Here is a 21040-nt window from a genome sequence, read left to right as displayed (position 1 = left end):
AAGATGTCAGTGAATGAATCATGCATTGAGTAAGATGTGAAATACATAAAGCAAAGACTTACATATACAGGAATTTGGCAAAGAGACCAACACTCTACTTTTCAGATTTTGATCAAGGCAATATGAAGACTGTTGCACTTGTTCCACATGCCTGGAACACCGTCCCTTAGGTATACATGACTTGTCCTCTCATTCAGGTCCCTACCCAGTGCATGCATGCTAAGTCACTTCAGTCGTGTCTGACTCTGTGACCCTATGGACTGTAGGCTGCCAGGCTCCTCTCTCCATGGGATCCTCCAGGCAAGAATACTGGAGTGGGTTGCCATGCCCTCCTCTAGGGGATCTTCCCGACCCAGGGATCAAACCCATACCTCCTGCATTGGCAGATGGGTTCTTTAGGACTGGTGCCACCTGGGAAGCCCTACACAGATGTCAGTATAAAGAAGCATTTCCTACTATCCCATCAAAAGTTTGGGTATCATTCTGTATTTATTTTCATGGTATTTAATATATCTCAGTATATATTCGTTAATCATCCATCCCAGAACATAAGCTCCACGGGAACAGGAACCTTCTTAGGCTCACTGCTTTTTGCTTAGTACAAGAGTACATGACACATAGGCACTCCATCATATTTACTAAATGAATACAGAGCTGTGCTGTCCAATATGGTGCTACTAGTCGTGTGTGTCTTAAGTTTAATTAAAAATTGGGTTCCTCAGGACTTCCCTGGCCATCTAGTGCTTAAGACTCTGTTTCCAGTGCAGGGGGTGTGGGTTTGATCCCTAGTTGGGGAATTAAGATCCCATATGCAGCATGGCACATCCAAAAGAAATTTTTTTTTTAAATTGAGTTTCTCAACCAGCCACATGGCAAAGACTCAACAGGTTTTATATGACTAGTGGCTACCATATTAGTGTAGATGTAGAACATTTCCACTATTTAGTGGAGAAGTGATTCTGCCTATCCGTAAGAGAATTCACCTTTACTGAATGCACATAGGGCCATTCCAATAATGGATCATGTACTGAGCTACAGGAAAAAACGATTCCAAGAAATAGAGGTTGTGCAGGTTATATTTACTAACACTGCAATGTAGCTGGAACAAGGAGGAAATTTCTTGGCTTTGGAAATACATGGAAATTAAAAAATACTTTTAAAAGAGAAAGTCAAAACATGAATTCTTGACTATTTACAAACTAATGTCAAATAAAACATCAAAAGTCTCAAATGTGGCCAAAGACATGCTGAAAGGAAAATTTAGTCTTAAAAATGTGTTTTAAAATTAAAGCTGAAAAATGATTAGGCACTCAAGAAAAAAAACACAAAACAACAGAAGCATAAAAACTGACTTAAAAATATATAGAATGGGACTAAAAATGTATGAGGGAATATATATAACTTTACACAAGTAAGTTAGAAAACTTCAGTAAAACTAAAGCTGACTTCCCAAAAAAGATTACGGATCTCTAAAACATGCAAGAAATGGTAAATAGCTCAGAAAGACCAACAGTTTGCCAAAAATTTGTCCCCAGCTGGGCACTGGGATCAGATGGTTTTAGAGTTGTGTTATAACAAACCCATCAAAATAAAATTAAGCAGCTTCAGAAACTAGGCCATGAGCACTGGCCTACTACCTGACACATAATAAAAACTAAATAAAAGTCTTTTAGGGGACTAGAAAGGGAACATTTTATTATTTTATGTATTGTGTAATTTTCAAAAAAGGTATAGAGTCCTGCATATACTAATCAAAACTTTTATTTTATAAAAGCTACTTGCTAGATGGGCATTATACCTTATTAAACAACAAATAAAATATGTGATATGCAATTATACATTTAAAATAGGGAAAGACAATCGGTATCTTGATGTATAAGACAAATTTCAGGAGACAAATCTGTCCAACATAACTGAAAGGATCTGGACATTATTACTTAAAAATCGCTGAATTAGAAAAGGTATTAAGTGTTTAACAGATGTTTCCGCTGATGGAAAAATAAATCTTAAAAAAAAAAACAAAACCCAGTCTACAAAAACATATTGATTTACAGGGCCAAAATACCTCCTACCTTCAATTCTTATATACCTTGAATGAGGTCCATAGTAAATGGAAATATAATATTAAATTATATTAATATGCTGAAAAAGAAATTCAATTGCTCAGGTACTATGTATAACTTCGTATCTTTAAATGTACTCCCAGAATTATATAAAAATAATTTATCAACTGCTACTTACAGTTATTAATAGTAAATATCACTGGATATGTCATTTTTTTCCCCTATTGCTTTTATCACTATAGGATAATGTAGAACTTCCATTCCAGAAAGTTTTGTCTCAGTATTCAAGCTCCTAAGTACCTTAAAAAAGTAGTTTTAGGTGGCCTGTTGGTTTAAGGATCAGTAAACAGTAATCAAACAAATGTCTTAAAATAGATTTTTTTTCTTCATGAAGAGAATAAGATACCCAAGGGTTTTTTTTTCTTTTGTAAGCTTGCTTCAATATTACTGTTTTGTCCAATTTTTTTCTAGTTAAAAAGCCAACAAGATAAAAGGATGGTGAATGGCCTCCAATCATTGTTATAGGTTTGTTTGTTTTGTTTAAGCCAAAAACCTTTGAAAATCATTTTATTCTGGCAGCATATTAGATAAATTCTCAGAAATTCACATTTTCTTCAAAAAATTTTAACTGGCGAGCCTTCACACTGTAAGTCACATACTTTTCACCCATGTGCTCCTGCAAATGTACCTATTTGGGAAACATAAAAAAAAAAATCAGTATATAGTAGAAAAAATATTTCTATAGTCTTAAAAGGGGTATTCTAAGCCACAGTACCAAGGGTGGAAACCTTATGGGAGAATACATAGCTATAGTTATGTTTACATAAAAATGTAAAACATCAAGATATCAAAAAATAAAGTCATAAGAAATACAAGATACAAGGACATTATACATTAACAAAAGGATCAATACAGCAGGAAGATATAATAATTATAAGCAATTATGTACCTAGTAACAGATGATTGAAATATATGATGCCAAACTTCACAGAATTAAAGGAAAAAGTAGTTCTACAAATAATAGTTGGAAACTTCAATACACACTCTCAGTAATGGATAGCACAACCAGACAGAAGATAAGAAAATAGAAGACTTGAAAAATGAAAAAACTAACTAGATCTAACAGACATATAAGAAACATTCTACCCAAGAATAATAGGATACACATTCTTCTCAAGTGCACAAGAAACATTTCCCAGTAGAGACATATATAGTAGGCCACAAATTATGTCTCAATAGATTAAAAAGACAGATACACATACAAAGTATCTTCTCTGACCAAAACAGGATGAAGTTAGAAACCCATAACAGAAGGAAACTAGAAAACTCACTCATTTATGGAAATTAAATAACACACTCCAGTGCACAAAAGGAAAAAAAAAAATCACAAAGGAAACTTAAGATACTTAAGAGACAAATGACTTATGCGATGCACCAAAAGCAACGCTAAGGAGACAATTTATAGCTAGAAAGGCTTAGGTCAAAAAAGAAAAAGATTTCAAGTCAACAACCTAACTTTATAACCTAAAGTAGTAGAAAAAGAACAAGTTAAAAGTAGCCAAAGGAAGGAAATAATAAAGATTAGAGCTGAGAAGAATATAACAGAGAACAGAAAATTAGAGAAAAATCAATAAAACAAAAAGTTGGTTCTCAGAAGATGAACAAAATTGACAAACCTTTAGCTATACTAAGGAAAAAAAAAGACTCAAATTACTAAAATCTGAAATGGATTTGGGACATTACCACCACTCTAATGAAAAGAAATGAAAAGGATTCTAAGGGAATACTATGAACAATTGTACACCAACAAGTTGCATAATCTAGACAAAATGGACAAATTCCAAGAAACATAAAACCTATCAAAACTGAATCACGAAGAAATAGAAAATCTGAGAATACCATAACTAGCAAGGAAACTGAATCAGTAATCTAAACCTGCTAACAAGGAAAGGTGCTGGAACTTTGCTGCTGAATTCTGCCAAACATGTGGACAGGAACTGTTTTCAGCCCTTCTCAAATTCTTCCGAGAGTTAAGGAGGAGGGAGCACTTTCTGGCTCATTCATGAGGCCAGCATTGCCCTGGTGCTAGGGCCAGACAGGGAGACTATAGGAAAAGAAAAATATAAACATATATCGCTTATGACCACTGATGTAAAAAACTTCAACAAAATACTAGATGATTACGATATTCACAAGAGATACTGGTTTTATGTTTCTTTCATGTTAGTGTCCTTGTTGGGTTTTGACATCACAGTTCTGGTTTTCTGGAGAAATGGAAAATGTCCCTTCTTTTTCTGTTTTCTAAGGAATTTGTGTAGGATTTGTGTTATTTCTTCCTTAGATGATTGGAAGAATTCCCCAGCAAAGCCATCTGGACCTGAAGTTTTCTTTACAGGAGAGTTTTACTTTTTCTAGATGCTACGTTTAGGCTTTGTATCAAGGCTTAGTTAAATTCATAGACACAGATGTTACAACGGTGACTCCCAGGAGCTGGTAGGGAAAACGGGGAGTTTTTGCTTAACTGGTACAGAGTTTCAGTTTTGCAAAATGAAAGTACTTCTAGAAATGGATGGGTAATGTTTGCACAATTATGTAAAACATACTTAAGGCCACTGAGTTCAGTTCAGTCGCTCAGTCGTGTCTGACTCTTTGTGACCCCATGGACTGCAGCACTGAACCAAATACTTAAAAATGGTTAAAATGATAAATTTGAAGTTACATGTATTTTACTATGATTAAAAAACCAGCATGTGTATAATGCACTGTTGAACCTATAGAGAAATGTAACGTATTTATGGAATTAAACAACAGACTCCTAAACAACCATCCTTATAGAAATAAAAAAGATTGAAAAGGATTTCTATTAATAATTGCCAATTGGTGGCTCAGACAGTAAAGCGTCTGTCTACAATGTGGGAGACCTGGGTTCGATCCCTGAGTCAAGAAGATCCCCTGGAGAAGGAAATGGCAATCCACTCCAGTACTATAGCCTGGAAAATCCCATGGACAGAGGAGCTTGGTAGGCTACAATCCATGGGGTCGCAAAGAGTCGGACACGACTGAGCCACTTCACTAGTGTCACTATGATAACTTTGCTTTTGAACTGTGGTGTTGAAGACTCTTGAGAGTCCCTTGGACTGCTAGGAGATCCAACCAGTCCATTCTAAAGGAGATCAGTCCTGGGTGTTCTTTGGAAGGAATGATGCTGAAGCTGAAACTCCAATACTTTGGCCACCTCATGTGAAAAGTTGACTCATTGGAAAAGACTCTGATGCTGGGAGGGATTGGGGGCAGGAGGAAAAGGGGACGACAGAGGATGAGATGGCTGGATGGCATCACTGACTGGATGGATGTGAGTTTGAGTGAACTCCAGGAGTTGGTGATGGACAGGGAGGCCTGGCGTGCTTCGATTCATGGGGTTGCAAAGAGTCGGACACGACTGAGTGACTGAACTGATGGATAACTTAGTTGAAATGGACAAATTCCAAGAAAGACACAGATTTTAGAAACAGAAGAACAATCTGAATATAGTAAGGCACTGAATTCACTAACAAAAAACTACTCACAAAGAAAAGCCCAAGGACTTGCCTGGTGGTCCAGTAGTTAAGACTCCATCCGCAATCCCCAATCCTTGGTTGGGGAACTAAGATCCCACATGCCGTGCAAGATGGCCAAAAGATGTGTATATATATATATGTATACACACACACACGTTATATATACATATATATACACACACATATGTGACTAAACACTAAACACATACGTGTTTAGTCACTCAGTCATGTCAGACTCTTTGCGACCCCATAGACTGTAGCCCACCAGGCTCCTCTTGGAATTCTCCTCCATGGGAATTCGCCTCCATGGGAATTCTCCAGACAAGACTACTGGAGTGGGTTGCCGTGCCCTCCTCCAGGGGATCTTCCCAACCCAGGGATCAAACCCAGGTTTCCTGCATTGCAGGCAGATTCTTTACCATCTGAGCCACCAGGGAAGCTCACACATATATTCATATATATAAGAAAAGCCCAGGCCCAGATCCCAGATAGTCTCATTGGTGAATTCTATCGCAAACATTTCAAAAAGAATTAACACCAGTTCTTCACTAATTCTTCCCCCAGAAGATGAGGGAACATGCCCCAACTCATTCTGAGGTGAGTATTGCCCTGATAACAAAACCAATAAAAAATATCACGAGGAAAGAAAACTGAAGGCCAATATCATGTGAACACCAACACAAAAACGCTCAACAAAATACTGGAAACATGACTCTAGTTACATCTAAGAAGCAGTATAGACCATGACCAAGTGGGATTTATCTCAGGAATATAAGGATGGTTTAACATCCAAAAACAGATTAATGTAACATACCACATAAAAAAACCCCAAAAACCAAAAACCACAAACATGATCACCTAAATCACCTAAATAGAAAGCATTTGACACACCTAACACCTTGTCATGATAAAAACACTCAGCAAACCAGAAATAGATGGGACCTTCACCCCAAAAATATAAACTAAATAAAATACCATAGTGAATAAAACAAAATAAAATAAAATCCTTAAAAAAAAAGGGGGGACCTTCTTCAACCTGAAAAAGAATATCTAAAAACTGATAGTTAACATCATAATTAATAAAGACTGCTGCATCTAAGATCAGAAACAAGATAAGGAAGTTTACTCTCACCACTTCTATTCAACATTGTACTGGAGGTTCTAGCCAGGGCAATGTGATTCAGCAATTTCCACCCCTAGGAAGATACCCAAGAAAAACGAAAACATATGTCCACACAAAAACTTGTACACAAATGTTCATAACATTATTCACAACAGGCAGTAAGTGGCAGCAATCTAAGTGTCCATCACCTGCTGAGCAGAAAAGCACATGTGCCACAGCCACGTTCAGCCATGTGGAAGAGTGAGTTTCCCATGTGCTACAACATGGGTCAATCTTGAAAACATACGCTCAATGAAGGAAATCAATCACAAAAGACCACATAGCTTCTCACAATTCTACTTCAGTGAAATGTCCAGAATAGGCAAGGCCACAGAGAGAGAAATATCAGTGGCTGTTTAGAGGTGAAGGGCCTAGAGGACAATGGGGAACAACTACCAGTGGGTACAGGGGCTCTTCCAGGAGTAATTAAATGTTCTAACGTTGACTGCGGTGGCAATGGGTAAACTGTATGGTTTTGTTAATTATAATCCAAAAGGCCAGTACAAAAATTCCATAGCATAAGCAGCTGACACAGCTAAAGTCTGGATACTCACCTCTCTTTCCAATTCATCCTCCTCTTCCAAAATATCATACACCTGCTCTAAAAGCTGAATCCCCAGGCCCCGAATTACATCAGCTCTTAAGACTTCAACTATTCTTCTGATTTTTTCAGAACCTGGCATGATAGCTAAAAAGCAACAACAGGGGAAAATGAACTTTCACCACTTCGGCAAGAACACAATGATTTTTTAAAAAAATCTTGTCATGTTAAGATTCTTTTCACTTTGACAAGAGTTTGGTTTAATGACGTCATGTATTTTTAATGACTGAACTTATGCTTCATGTCTCATTACCATCTCCCAAAACTAAAAACTGCAATTGTCTAATTTGAAGAAAATGAAAAATTCCAAACGTACTTATTTACATTTATTGTTAAAAATAAAATTTCATGCAACTTTTCAGGAACACAACTATTACATAAAATAAGATATATTTTTACGGAAATATCCAAAGGAAATAATTTAAGAAAAAACAAAAAAAAATTTGCAAACATTAGAGCCTTAGTTTGGTACATTTCTCCAGTGAACATGTGCTCTCCAGTTTGGTGTAAAACAATAAACTGACCACCTGAAGGTAGCTGTTTAAAATGGAGTTCCTCTGCCTCTTCTGCAACTTTCCCATGAAGTATTAGCGTGTCCCGATACTTCCGATGAAGTTTAAATTCTGACCCTGGATCTGGTACTGGGAGGTCTTCATAGCTCTCTTTAGAGTCCAACTTCAGAGTCTGAGTCATCAATTGTACCAAGTCAGTCATTTCATTTGTATGACCTTTACTGGGAAGAAAAGAAAAAAAAAAATGCTTCATGACAATTTTTCACTGGAAATTAAGAAGTTCAGCTTCCCAATAAACAAGTGAGTTCTTACAGGCAGACCCCTCCACAAATAAGTATAAACTCTGGACAAAATACAAAAGTTAACTATGAGGGCAATGGAGAATGTATAAAATTTACAAACAGATTCTGGACGGGAGTTAATACTTTTAGCCTAAGGACAGGCCATAGGGAGCTAAAGTACAAAAAAAAAAACCCCACAGTCTCTTACCTGCAGAACCAGGTACCAGAGTTCAAGACCACCACTGCCAATAAGAAAGTAAGTAGAGTCTTGGAAAGGAGAGAGCCAGAAAGAGAAGGCCTCTGTTTCTGTGTATAAATTCTGCCCAACTATTTCTAAGTAATTTAACTATATACAAGCACAAAGTTCAAGAATATTTAAAGAAAGATAAAAATACCAGCACCTAACGGGATAAAATTAACAATGTCTGGAATCGAGTCAAAAATACCAGATATCCAAAGCAGGAAAACAGCACACAATTGTGAAGAAAAAAAAATCAATTAATAGCTGCTAAGCTGCTAAGTCACTTCAGTCATGTCCAACTCTGTGCGACCCCATAGATGGCAGCCCGCCAGGCTCCCCCGTCCCTGGGATTCTCCAGGCAAGAACAATGGAGTGGGTTGCCATTTCCTTCTCCAATGCATGAAAGTGAAAAGTGAAAGTGAAGTCGCTCAGTCGTGTCCGACTCTTAGTGACCCCAGGGAGCCTTCCAGGCTCCTCCGTCCATGGGATTTTCCAGGCAAGAGTACTGGAGTGGGGTGCCATTGCCTTCTCCTCAATTAATAGAAACAGATCCAAAAGTGACACAAGTGACACTTAGTAAACAAAGGACATTAAAGAGGTTATTAAAAATTTATTCTATATGACCAACATAGAGGAAGCATTGGCATGTTAAGGAAAGGCAATGAAGATATAAATAAGACCCAAACTGAACTACAAATGATAAGTACAATGTGTTCAATACATCAGATGGGATTAACAAATTAGATGCTGCAGAAGAAAAGATTCGTAAACTTAAAGAGAGAGCAATAGAATCTGTAAAAAATGGAACAGATGGGAATTCCTGGCAGTCCAGTGGTTAGGACACTGTGCTTTCACTGCCAAGGGTGCAGGTTCAATCCCTGGTCAGGGAACTTAGATCCCACAAGTTAAGCGGCATGACCAAAAAAAAAAAAAGAGGGGGGTGGTACGGGGGATAGAGAAAAAAAAGTCTAAAAAAAAAATGAAAATCATCAGTGAGCTGTGGGATAACTTTCAGTTCAGTTCAGTCATTCAGTCATGTCTGACTCTTTGCGACCCCATGGACTGCAGCACATCAGGCCTCCCTGTCCATCGCCAATTCTAATATACATGTAGGATCCTCAGGAGGGCAGGAGGGGGTCCAAAAAAATATTTGAAGAAATAATGGCCAACCTGATGAAAATAATGGCCAAAATGATAAAAACTAAACCCACAGATCTAGAAAGACATTTTATAAGAATTCTGAATGAAAATCAGATGTGTGCACTGAAAGAGAACTTTAGTCCCAGCACATACCAAAACCATTTACAACATTATTAACGACAGTACTATAAGTCTGAATGCTGTTATAAATGTACATTTAAAATCAATTCACAAACAAATGGCACTCGAGCAAACTTATAAGCTTTTGCACAGCAAAGGAAACCATAAAAAAAGAACAGATAACCTACAGATTAGGGAAAATTTTTGCAAACAATGTGACCAACAAGGGATTAATTTCCAAAATACACAAACAGCTCATACAATTCAATAATAACAACAACAAAACCCAACAGAAAAATGGGTAGAAGACCAAAACAGACATTTCTTCAAGGAAGGGATACAGATGGTCAACAGGCATATGAAAAGATGTCCATCATTGCTAATTATTACAGAAATGAAAACAAAACTATGATACCACCTAACACCAGTCAGAATGGCCATCGTTAAAAAGTATGAGTGAGTGAGTGAAGTCGCTCAGTTGTGTCCGACTCTTTGCAACCCCATGGACTGTAGCCCACCAGGCTCCTACATCCATGGGATTCTCCAGGCAAGAATACTGGAGTGGGTTGCCATTTCCTTCTGCATTAAAAAGTATACCTATAATAAATGTTGGAGAGGGTGTAGAGAAAAGGGAACTCTCTTACACTGTTGGTAGAAATGTAAACTGGTGCAGCCACTGTGGAAAACAGTATGGAGGTTCCTCAAAAAACTAGAAATAGAGTTGCTGTGTGATCCAACAATCCCAGTCCTAGGCATATACCTAGACAAAACTATAATTCAGAAAGATACATGTACCCTCATGTCCAAAGCAGCACTGTTTACAGTAGCCGTGGCATGGAGGCAATCTAGACGTCCACTGAGATGAAGAGACCAAGAAGATGCAAGATAGTTACTGAGCCATTGAAAGAAGGAAATAATGCCATCTGAAGCAATATGAATGGCTTATCATACTAAGTGAAGTAAGTCAAAAGGGAAAGAGAAACACCATATGACATCACTCACTTGTGAAACCTAAAATACGACACAGACGAACATGCCTGGGAAACAGACTCCAAGACAGAGAGCAGACGTGCGGCTGCCGCAGGGGCAGGGGCTGCGGGAGGGCAGGACTAGGAGTTTGAGCTTCGTAGATGTGAACCAACACATAGGGTGCATAAACAAGCGTGGACATATAGGATGGATTCCTACCGTCTAGCTCAGGGAACTACAGTCTATTCCTGCGGTAAACCGTAGTGGAAACGAATGTGAGAAAGAACATACATACGTATCACTGAGTGACTTCGCTGTACATCAGAAAGTAACACGATATTGTAAATTAACTATACATCAACAAAAAATTTTTAAGTTAAAGATAAAATGAATTCAAATAGAACCAATTTATGAAAGGAGATAAAAAGATAAGAACTTACCTTTCCCTGGAATCCCCATCTGATTTATCAGTGGAACTTGTAGAAGAACTTAGCTCATCCTCTGAGAGACACTGGGTGAGTCTCCTTTCCTATTAATTTCGTGTGGAAAAACAAAATTTCACATGGCAACACGACCAGAAGGTAACACATGGAACAGTCTTAGATGCAATGTCTAGACACACGGTGCACCTAGGTTCAACAACAGCAGAACTACTGGGCAGAAAAATCGAAGTTACTTCACCAAGTCGTGTCCTACGTCACCCACGACGTTCAGAAGTGAGCCCTAAAGAGCACCAAGGGGAAGTGTTATAAGGTCCGGGAAAGCCTCAGCTATGAGGACGAGAGGGGACAAACAATTCTGGTGTTTCAACTTTTAAGCAGAGGGCTGGTACCATAAGGAATGTTAGTATTTAAACAAGACAGAATGCCACTTAAATTAAAAGTAACCTCAGTTTGCTCACATATGAGACTCTTTGTTAAATGTTTAAAAGGATTACCAGATATAATTATACACAAATGTTACAACTTTGGAAAACAGAGAGGACTATCTTAATTAATGAAACAACTAAATCATAGACTATTGTTAAAGGAAAAACAAAAATCATTAAAGGACAGGAAGTTTCCTTTTTTAAAAAAATAATTATATGCTCCTAGAAATAATGTCAAAAACTGGAATACAGAAAATTGAATAACTATTCTCAGGGTATGAATTATCACACAGAAAAGTGAATGTGGGTTGAACACCTTGCAATTACACATTCTGCCACCAGATGGTGCTCCTATATCATCCCTCGGCCAAAAACTAAGGTACTTCAACACAAAAGGGAAACAAAGGAAGAATCAGCTAGCGAGACTAAAATCTGGCCAGGTCGTTTGGTATATTAACAGAGCAGTATAAGTAAAGTGTTGCCGAGTGGAAGCCATTTGGAAGTTTAATTTAAAAGACTACCTATGAAAGACATTAACTAGGCTGCCAGGTGTTTACAAGAGTGCCTGAAAACTTCAAACCCTTAATGAAGCAAAATAAATTACTTTAATTATTATTGATCGGTTCTTTTCTCTATTAGAGGAACCGTGAAAGATGCAACTTAAGTAGCACTGTTCCAGAAGTAGAGCTGGCACATATGAGGATTGCCATAGTAGGCTTGCCAGATGTAGACATGTCCACCTTTTCCCTTGGGACTATGTAATGTACCTGAGCAACACTGCAGTTGGAAGACGTCCTTCGAGCAGGGCTGAGGTGGTCTTCCTGTGGTTTCGCTGGTCCCGCTGGGCCCAGAGAAGCTCTCCTCACTATAGGGCCTGAAAAAAGTGACCACCCCCAGCAGTTCTTTGTGGTGGACTGGCCTCAACAGAAGAGCACTTTGTACTGGGGTATGGAAGATACCCCAGCAAGGGCCAGCCTAAAGGAACTCAGACAGCATAGTCATCATCATTCTGGTGCTGGGGACACCTCAGCTCAAATCTCAGCTCCAGGTCTGTAAGTGCTGTGACTTTGGACAAGTTACTTAACCCCTCTGACCCTCAGTCTCCTCAACTGAAAAATATGAAATGAGAAAATGCCCTCAAAATGCTTACCATAATGTTTGAGACACTGTCAGCATTCAATAAATGGAAACTGCTAGAATATGTTGTCTTTAGATAACAGCAATAAGAATAATCGCAGCCCTCAGCCCAGGGCAGCACCATTCTCCTGGCTTCCTCTCTCTGTTCCTGAGAAGAGAGCACTTCCTTGACCAACAGACTCTAAACATGGAAACAAATTAAACTCTTGCTTGATTGCTTTCCTGTCTGAAATTTCCCAGGCGTTACTGCCATTCAAAGCCCTCTTGCTCTCTTTTTAGTATCCTTCTTCCTTTTAATAACACAAGTTCCAGATCCAATACTATGCTCATTTTTAAAAGGCTTGACTAGGAAATTTCAAAAATTCTTCTGAATTGGTTTCCCAAATGGATTACTGATACTAGAAATTCCTAACGCCTCACAATCAGTCCAGTGCTGTGTCTGTGAGCCACACCAACAGCCTCCATTAGATGACGGAAACAGAATAACTTTACCTGAGGGGAAGATCTCTTCCTGTGACTGCTTCAGTCGCCTCCTCTCTCTTGCTGATAATGGTCGGTCCTTTTAAAGAAAGTACGAGTTACTTCCATTCCTACTCACTATTCTTTTTCCTTTTCTGGGGCCACGCCACACAGCATGCAGGATCTAAGTTCCCTGAACAGGAATCAAAGCCACACGCCCTGCATTGGACGTGTGGAGTCGTAACCACTGGACCACCAGGAAAGTTTTCCCTATTCACTCTTCTTATAACACCTGCAATATAGGACATATCGTCTGGCAATACAGGAGAGAGCACAGCACAAACCCTTAAGGAGTGTCCCTTGTTTTCATTTTTAAAACTGACTCATATACGTATGCACCTTTGGCTGCGATGGGCCCCCACTGCTGTGCGGGCTTCCCTCTAGCTGCAGTGAGCGGGGGCTACTCTCTGGCTGTGTTACACGGGCTTCTCACTGCGGCGGCTTCTCTTGTTGCAGAGCACAGGTTCTAGGGCCCACAGGCTTCAACTGCTGTGACACAGAGGCGCACGGGCTTCAGCAGTTGTGGCACACAGGCTTAGCTGCCCTATGGCATGTGGAATCTTCCCAGACCAGGGATCGGATCCATGTCCCCCACATTGGCAGGCTAATTCTGAACCACTGGACTACTTCCGTGAAGGGGAGTCTGGAGTGTCCACTTGAAACTAGTTCACATCAGGGTTACAACTACTTGCTAGGATGATCAGAGCCCTCGTTTCTAGGAAGAACTCATCTGTCTAAGGGGAAATGGGAATTCTGCTTTCCTACACTCAGAATCTACTCGGTCTCCTTAATTAACTAGACGGGACCAGCTCTGGAATGATAGAATCTGTCCAGTTCAATGAAAGTTTCTGTTGAGAATCACAAATTTGCACTTTCCAGTGTCTGGCAAAAAGCAGACCTAAGATATTTTCATATAAAACTTCACAATATAAGCAGGGTTTATTTTACCAAAAAGCTTTATAATAAGGTCTTTTTTAAAAAAATCCAACATATACTCTCACAAACCTTTGATGATGCTATCTCACTGCCCCTCGAATTGTCCGCAGATCCGGTGACCACTCTACTTTGGTTTTCAGCATCTTTTTGTGTTGATGTGCATTCCATCTTTCCAACATTGGGAAGAGAAGGCAAAAGGCAAGGCGGACTCTCTTGGAACTTAAATAATTAACAAAGGGGGGGAGATTATAAATTTCATATACTATCCACCTGCAAAGGTCGCCTATGGGTACATTGAATTTTGGCGGGAAAGAAACTCAGCCAAAAGTGAATGACCACTTAAGAAACCATACAGAGAGGGTGCCTGTGAAAGTTACTTCCAGAAATGAGAGGGTGACACAATCTCATGCAGAGGTTGAGGGAGAAACTATTCACTAACATGACATAGGAGGAATCAGAGATTTATCTTTGTCGGCCTGTTCCTTTAACTCTCAAAATGAACTGTCCACCCTTGCTGGAGAAGGTAAAATTCTTACTTTGCTTCCAACTCACTGACATTTAATAATTAATACTTAGCATTTCTACCTTTCTCTGTATGTTCCTCAGATTTTGTATGTACCTTTTGGGCAAATCATTCTAAATAGAAATGTGTTTCACAAGAGGAAGCACAGTGACTTATTCCAAAAAGATCTCTGCTGACCTGTCTCTTTTCCCCACTGTGCTCAGCGTGTTCTCTTTTCTTCTGCCGCCGCTGTCGAGACTGGGAAGGTTCAGACCCAGAGCTGTGTGGCTGTAAAGCTCGGTGGATTCTGTTCTGTTTTCCTGTAACACATTCACCAGCAACTTGATCCTTAAAAATAGAAAAATGAAATAAACAAACAAACAAAAAAACCAAAGTAGAATAGTAGAAAAGTAGAAACAGTCTTTTGAACTCCTAAATGGTCAAACCCTCCATCTCTATTTTTAAAATTAAAAATGAAAGCAGGAACTGTCTTTCTCAAAATGAATGCTTATTTTCAGTGTTGATAGGCAAAGACAAAATGCTGGCATCAGTTATCTACGTATTCTGGGTTTTCTTCTCTTTTCCCAACTAAAAATAATTTTTTCAGTTACTCAGATTGTTATAACCTGAAACTTCTGATCTTCAATAAAAAACCTTTTTATAAATTTTAATAGGTTTTCTATTCAGAAAACTAATAAATGTTTTTAATATACACATACTTCCTAAGTAAACATTAGTTATGTGGATGTCCTCTGTAAACACCATGAAAACACCATGAGTTTGGATTTAGATGGAGTCACATCTCCCTGAACCTTTGTTTCCTCATCTACAAATGGGTACAATGCTTCATATTGATCACGTGAATACTGGAGGATTAGAGGAGACTAGGCGCTATAATACTTAAGACCATATCTAGCACATGTTAGATGCTCAGAAATCAGGAGCAATTTCTAGCAGTAGTAAAGATAAAATAAATGAACTTTTAAATTATAAAGATCACCAAGGACTTGATATTTTATTTGGATAGCTGGTTTGAGAAACCAAACATTAAAATAAAATAGCTTCTTACATTAATTTTTAATTTTTAACTATCAGAATATCTAAGTTTTCAAGAAGATGGACACTGGTAATCAAATGTCATTTAATCAACACATTTTTATCAAAAATCCCACTATGTGGTACATTTTAGAAAGAAAAAGGAACAATGTGATATGCTAGCTAAACAAGGATGTTACGTGTTAGTCGCTCAGTTGGGTCTGACTCTTAGTGACCCTATGGACTATGGACCACCAGGCTCCTCTGTCCATGGAATTCTCTAGGCAAGAAGACTCGTCATTCACTTCTCCAGGTGACCTTCCCAACCTAGAGATTGAATCACGGTCTCCTGCTTTGCAGGCAGATTCTTTACCATCTGAGCCAACAGGGCCCAGATAATAAAAAATGAGTGATTGAATTCTTAAAAGTGAAATAAATATTTCTCTGCTGGTATTAAGTGTAGAATATTTAAAGCTTACACATACAAGAGTAACTGTTCAAATGAATTAAGAAGTTTTTCCATGAAATCCAATTGGTCTTAAAAAAGTCTTCCACTGTTATCAACAACAATATAATAATAACAACAACAAAAAAGAAATGCCAGACATGAAATTCTATCAAGCAAAATAAAAAACCCTGCCCTCTAAAGCCTGATGTAAGAAACACATTTATCAGGAACAAAACAAGAATATCAATTCTTATCACTTTTATTCAACAATGTACTAGAGGTTCTAGCCACGGCAATTAGACAAGAAAAAAGAAAGTAGGAAATACAGATTAAAAAGAAAAAAGGATCTCAATTTGTAGATGATGTGATATTGTGTTCCGAAAATTCTGAGAACTACATTATTAAAAGGTTATTAAACCAATAAATGAGTTAAGCAAGGCTACAGGATAAAAATTTAATATATAAAAATTAATACTATTTCTATACCAAGCAATATACACTATGAAAATGAAATTATGAAAACAATTCCATTTACAATAGAATCAGAATTTAACAAAAAAAGTACAAGACTGGGACTTTCCTGGTGGCCCAATGGTTGAGAGACTGCCTTCCCGTTCAGGGGACACAGGTTCAATCGCTAATCAGGGAATTAAGACCCCACATCCTGGCATTCTTTCTACCCACAGTTGCCCATTCACTTGGAAGACTAAAGACGAACGATGCAGAAATGGAACAAAACACAGAACTGCAGGAGAATTGCAAGTGCCCTATAACAGGGCAAAGAAGGGATCTAAGAATTCCTCAGGTCCTATCCTTTGGTTTGGTTACATGTAAACTCTTACATGGAAATAACAGATTTTCCTAAAAGCACAAGAACACAACCCACATCTTTGTAACTGCACTGCTCAATCCTCTCTCTGAAACCAACACCTTGCGCATGTCACTCACCTGGTCTTTTGGTAAATTTTGGTCTTTGTTTAGGGGCTGCAGAGGCTTCACTGGGTCTTTCCTTTCTCCCGTGACATAGTGAGAGGACGATGTGGGAATTCGGTTTCCAGGGAGAGCACTGGATTTACTGTTCTCCTGCGACATCTCCTTTACTTGAGAAATATTACATTTACCTTCCAGTTCATTAGAGGCATCTAGGGGTCGTGGTGGATTCTCTTGAACTAAGCCGTCATTCACTGAGTTCCTCCTCTCTGTAGGTAAGATGTCAATATGCACCCTACTGATTGTGGCTGGTGAGTCTGCAGTATTGCTTACGTCTGGTTTGTAGGTGCAGTCTTTCAGACTTGTGGGTATCTTCAAGGGGCCAAGGACTACAGGTTTCTCCTGGAACAAACATTTGTCTTCACCCGGAGTGAAAACATGCTTCCAAGTTATTATATACACCACATAAAAAATTTAACTCAAAATGGTGCTGCAAGTTCCTCAGGAAGTTAAACATGGAATAATCATAAGGCCCAACAATCCCACTCCAAGGTATATGCCCCCAAAACTAAAAGTACAGACTCAAACAGGTATTTCTACACCAATGTTTATAGCAGCAGTATTCACAATGGCAAAAAGATGAAACAATCCAAATGGCCATTAGCAGGTGAATGATTAAATAAATATGGTGTATACATATAATGAAATATCATAAAGCCATAGAAAGGAATGCAGTTCTGATAACATGCTACAATATGAACAATCTTTGAAAACTTGCTAAGTGGAATAAACTAGGAGCTAGACATAGAGGAAAAAATGTGTATGATTCCATTTATATGAGGCACCTAAAATAGGCAAATTCAGAGACAGAAAGTAGGTTTCTGTCTGGCAGGGTTACCGGAGTTTGGGAGTAGGAGCATCAGGGAACAGCATTTCTGTTTGGAATGATGAAAGGTTTTGGAAGATATGGTGAATGGCAGCAAAACATTGTGAATGTAATTAAGACTACTGAACTGTATGCTTTAACATGGTACCAAATGAAATTAATTGGTTAAAAATGGTATAAATGGCAAATTTTACATTACATATGTAGGAGACGCAGGTTCGATCCCTGGGTTGGGAAAATCCCCTGGAGAAGGAAATAGCAACCCACTTGAGTATTCTTGCTTGGGAAATCCCATGGACAGAGGAGCCTGGTGGGCTACAGTCCATGGGGTCACAAAGAGTTGGATACAACTTAGCAATTAAACAACAAATATTTTATGATAATACAAAATTGTGAATGGATCAATATGTAAATATATGAGCTAAAACTATAAAAATCCTATAAGCAAACACAGGCATATATCTTCATGACCTTGGATTTGGCAAGGGATTCTTAGATATGAGTATGGGCAACAAAAGAAAAAATATATATCAGACATCATCAAAATTGAAAATTGTGCATAAGAGGATATTATCTATCAAGATATTGAAAGGAAAACCTATAGAACAGAAGGAGATATTTCTAAATCATATATCTAATGAGGGTCTAGTATTCATACTATAGAAAGAACTCTTAGGACTCAACCATAAAAAAAAAAATCCAATTAAAAAATGGGCAAAGGACTTAATAGATATTTCTCCAAAGAAGGCTTTCAAAAGGCCAAAAAGTTCTATATCATTAGTCAAGGGCAAATCAAAATTACAATAACATACCACTTCACATCCACTAGGATGGCTAGAATTGGAAAAATAGAAAATAATAAGAGTTGGTGAAGTTGAAGAGAAATTGGATTTCTCAGGAATTGCTGGTAAAAATGTAAAATGAAACACTAAGGAAAAACAGTAAGGTCATTCCTCAAAAAGTTAAACATCGGATTACCATATGATCCAGCAATTCCTTTCCTAGATATTATACCCAAAAGAATTAAAAACAGATACTCAAACAGATATTGTACACAAGTGTTCACAGCAATAGCCAAAAGATGAAAACAACCCAATACCTACCAGTGAATGAATGGATAAACAAATTGTGGTATACCAATACAATGGAGTACTACTCAGACATAAAAATAAATGAAGTATTGATACATGCTACCTGGATGAACCTCAAAAACATGTTAAGTGAAAGAAGCCAGATACAAAAGTTTACATATTGTATGATTCCATTTATATCAAATATTCAGAACAGGCAAACCCGTACAAACAGAAGACACATTGGTGTTTTATAGGGACTGGACAGAGGAGGGAATGAGCAGTGACAACTTGATGAGTACGGGGTTTCCTCCTGGGTGGTGAAACTGTTTCGGAATGATGTGACGGAGGTGACAGCTACACAGTACTATGACTATAATGAATGCAATTAACTGTTCACTGTGAAATGGTTAATTTTATTTTATATAAATTTCACCTCAATTAAAAAAAACCTTCTTAAAGTTATTACAGCACTGACTTCACAAACATTTTATTAATAATAGGCATTTGATTACTTCCCCAGTATTCCTTCTTTATACTATAAAATTAACAGAAATCTAATGAAACTTAATCATTTCACATACAATAACTAGCTTAGGTAACCTATCATTTTAATAGAACTCACATCCTTTAAAAAGATACATACCACTACATATGTCTTGGAGCTCTCAGAAGAGTGTGGTTGAGGAGGAGCTACTTCATGACTTAATTCAGGCTTTCCAGGAACCACTGCATCCACAGGCTTGGATTTAGAGTCACCATTTTTAACATTATTTTTGGAGGTTTTTCTTTATGAGGAAGAAAGAAGAAAAAGTTATTATTAATACAATGAAGTTTAAAGGTTTCTATATATGTGAGGAAATGTGCATACATGTTACCACTCCTTTATAGAATTTCTTTTTTTTATTTTTTTCCTTCTTTTCTTTTTTGGCCACACGACATAGCTTGCAAGATCTTAGTTCCTCGGCAAGAGACAGAACCTGGGCCTCCTGCAGTGGACGTCTGGAATCCTAACCACTGGACTGGCAGGGAATTCCCATATAACTGCTCCTTTTATGGAGAAGAGTCTTCTAAAAACCAGGGAGCATTCAACAAAACACTTGACCAGTAATCTCCAAAAACAATGACGGTCATGAAATACAAAGAAACTAAGAAACTGTCAGAGACCCAAGTTGACTAAAGAGAGATGAGGAGTAATATGGTATGCTGGACTGGATCCTGAAGCAAAAAGAAGGACATTAGTAGAAAACCTGGTGAAAGCCATATAAAGTCTGTAGTTAAGTCAACATCAGATACTGATGCTTTCTTGGTTCTGACAAATGTACCATGATAATATAGATGTCGATAGGGGAACTGACTGAGGGTTATATAGAAGCTCTCTGCTTTATCTCTGCAACTTTTCTGTAAATATAACACTGTTCTAAAATTTTACATCTATGAAAAACTGCCTCACAGTTAGAAATACCAGGATTATTTTCATCTTCAATTTTCATGTTTGTAATAACACACAACTGCTTTGCCAAGTTTAAAAGTAAAAATGATTAGTATACTCAGCCTTCACTTGCAGAATAAATATTTACAGGAATAATATCCCCAACTGTTTTATAATGGAGCTAAACCTTTGGAGAATTCAAGGAGAGCCTGAAGACCAAAGGTACAGAAGGCCAAAGGTCTGCTGGTGGTAAATTATAGGCAATGTAAACAAAAATATGGTCCTCCTTTATTCCCTGGGGCCTCTCTAACATTGCCTCCGAACTAACAAGTCAAAAGGCAGAGACTGTGAAGGTCTGGTCCAGCTCTAAGTCTTAGATCCTGGAACAGCTATTTAGCGAAGGTAGGACCTGCAAGTCAAAGAATTCTATATGAGTGAAGAAGGAACCTTATAAAAGCCCTATGAAATTTGAGTACTATTTTTTAAATGCGACTATTATCTTACACAGCACATAATGTAATAGGCTTCTTAGATGATCTGTCATTTTAATATGATTTGTAAAACATACATCCTTTTAAAGGACTCATACTCAATACGCTTTGGAACTCTCAGAGGAATGCAAAAGTGATTC

At 37.9% G+C, this 21040-nt stretch overlaps 1 protein-coding gene across 22 annotated transcripts in view; it reads right to left on the bottom strand.

Moving 5' to 3' along the window:
* Window positions 1–1745: 1745 nt before the first annotated feature.
* Window positions 1746–21040, bottom strand: part of NEK4 (NIMA related kinase 4) — a 64359-nt gene continuing 45064 nt past the window's right edge. For 4 of the 22 annotated variants that reach the window (XM_060402492.1, XM_060402490.1, XM_060402491.1 and 1 more), the window contains 10 exons: window positions 19624–19765; window positions 17040–17423; window positions 14807–14956; window positions 14176–14325; window positions 13144–13210; window positions 12282–12388; window positions 11087–11175; window positions 7911–8116; window positions 7337–7470; window positions 1746–2751 (listed from right to left, as the gene is read on the bottom strand). In XM_060402492.1, the coding sequence (XP_060258475.1) occupies window positions 2659–2751; window positions 7337–7470; window positions 7911–8116; window positions 11087–11175; window positions 12282–12388; window positions 13144–13210; window positions 14176–14325; window positions 14807–14956; window positions 17040–17423; window positions 19624–19765 (1522 nt within the window). In that variant the 3' untranslated portion in view covers window positions 1746–2658. The other 18 variants (XM_060402485.1, XM_060402487.1, XM_060402488.1 and 15 more) reach the window with 12 other exon arrangements.

Source organism: Ovis aries, chromosome 19 (assembly GCF_016772045.2).
Source record: "Ovis aries strain OAR_USU_Benz2616 breed Rambouillet chromosome 19, ARS-UI_Ramb_v3.0, whole genome shotgun sequence".
In the NCBI taxonomy this organism is placed as follows: Eukaryota; Metazoa; Chordata; class Mammalia; order Artiodactyla; family Bovidae; genus Ovis; species Ovis aries.
The sequence above is the reverse complement of the archived record's forward strand: the minus strand, read 5'-3'. Positions and strand labels throughout refer to the sequence as shown.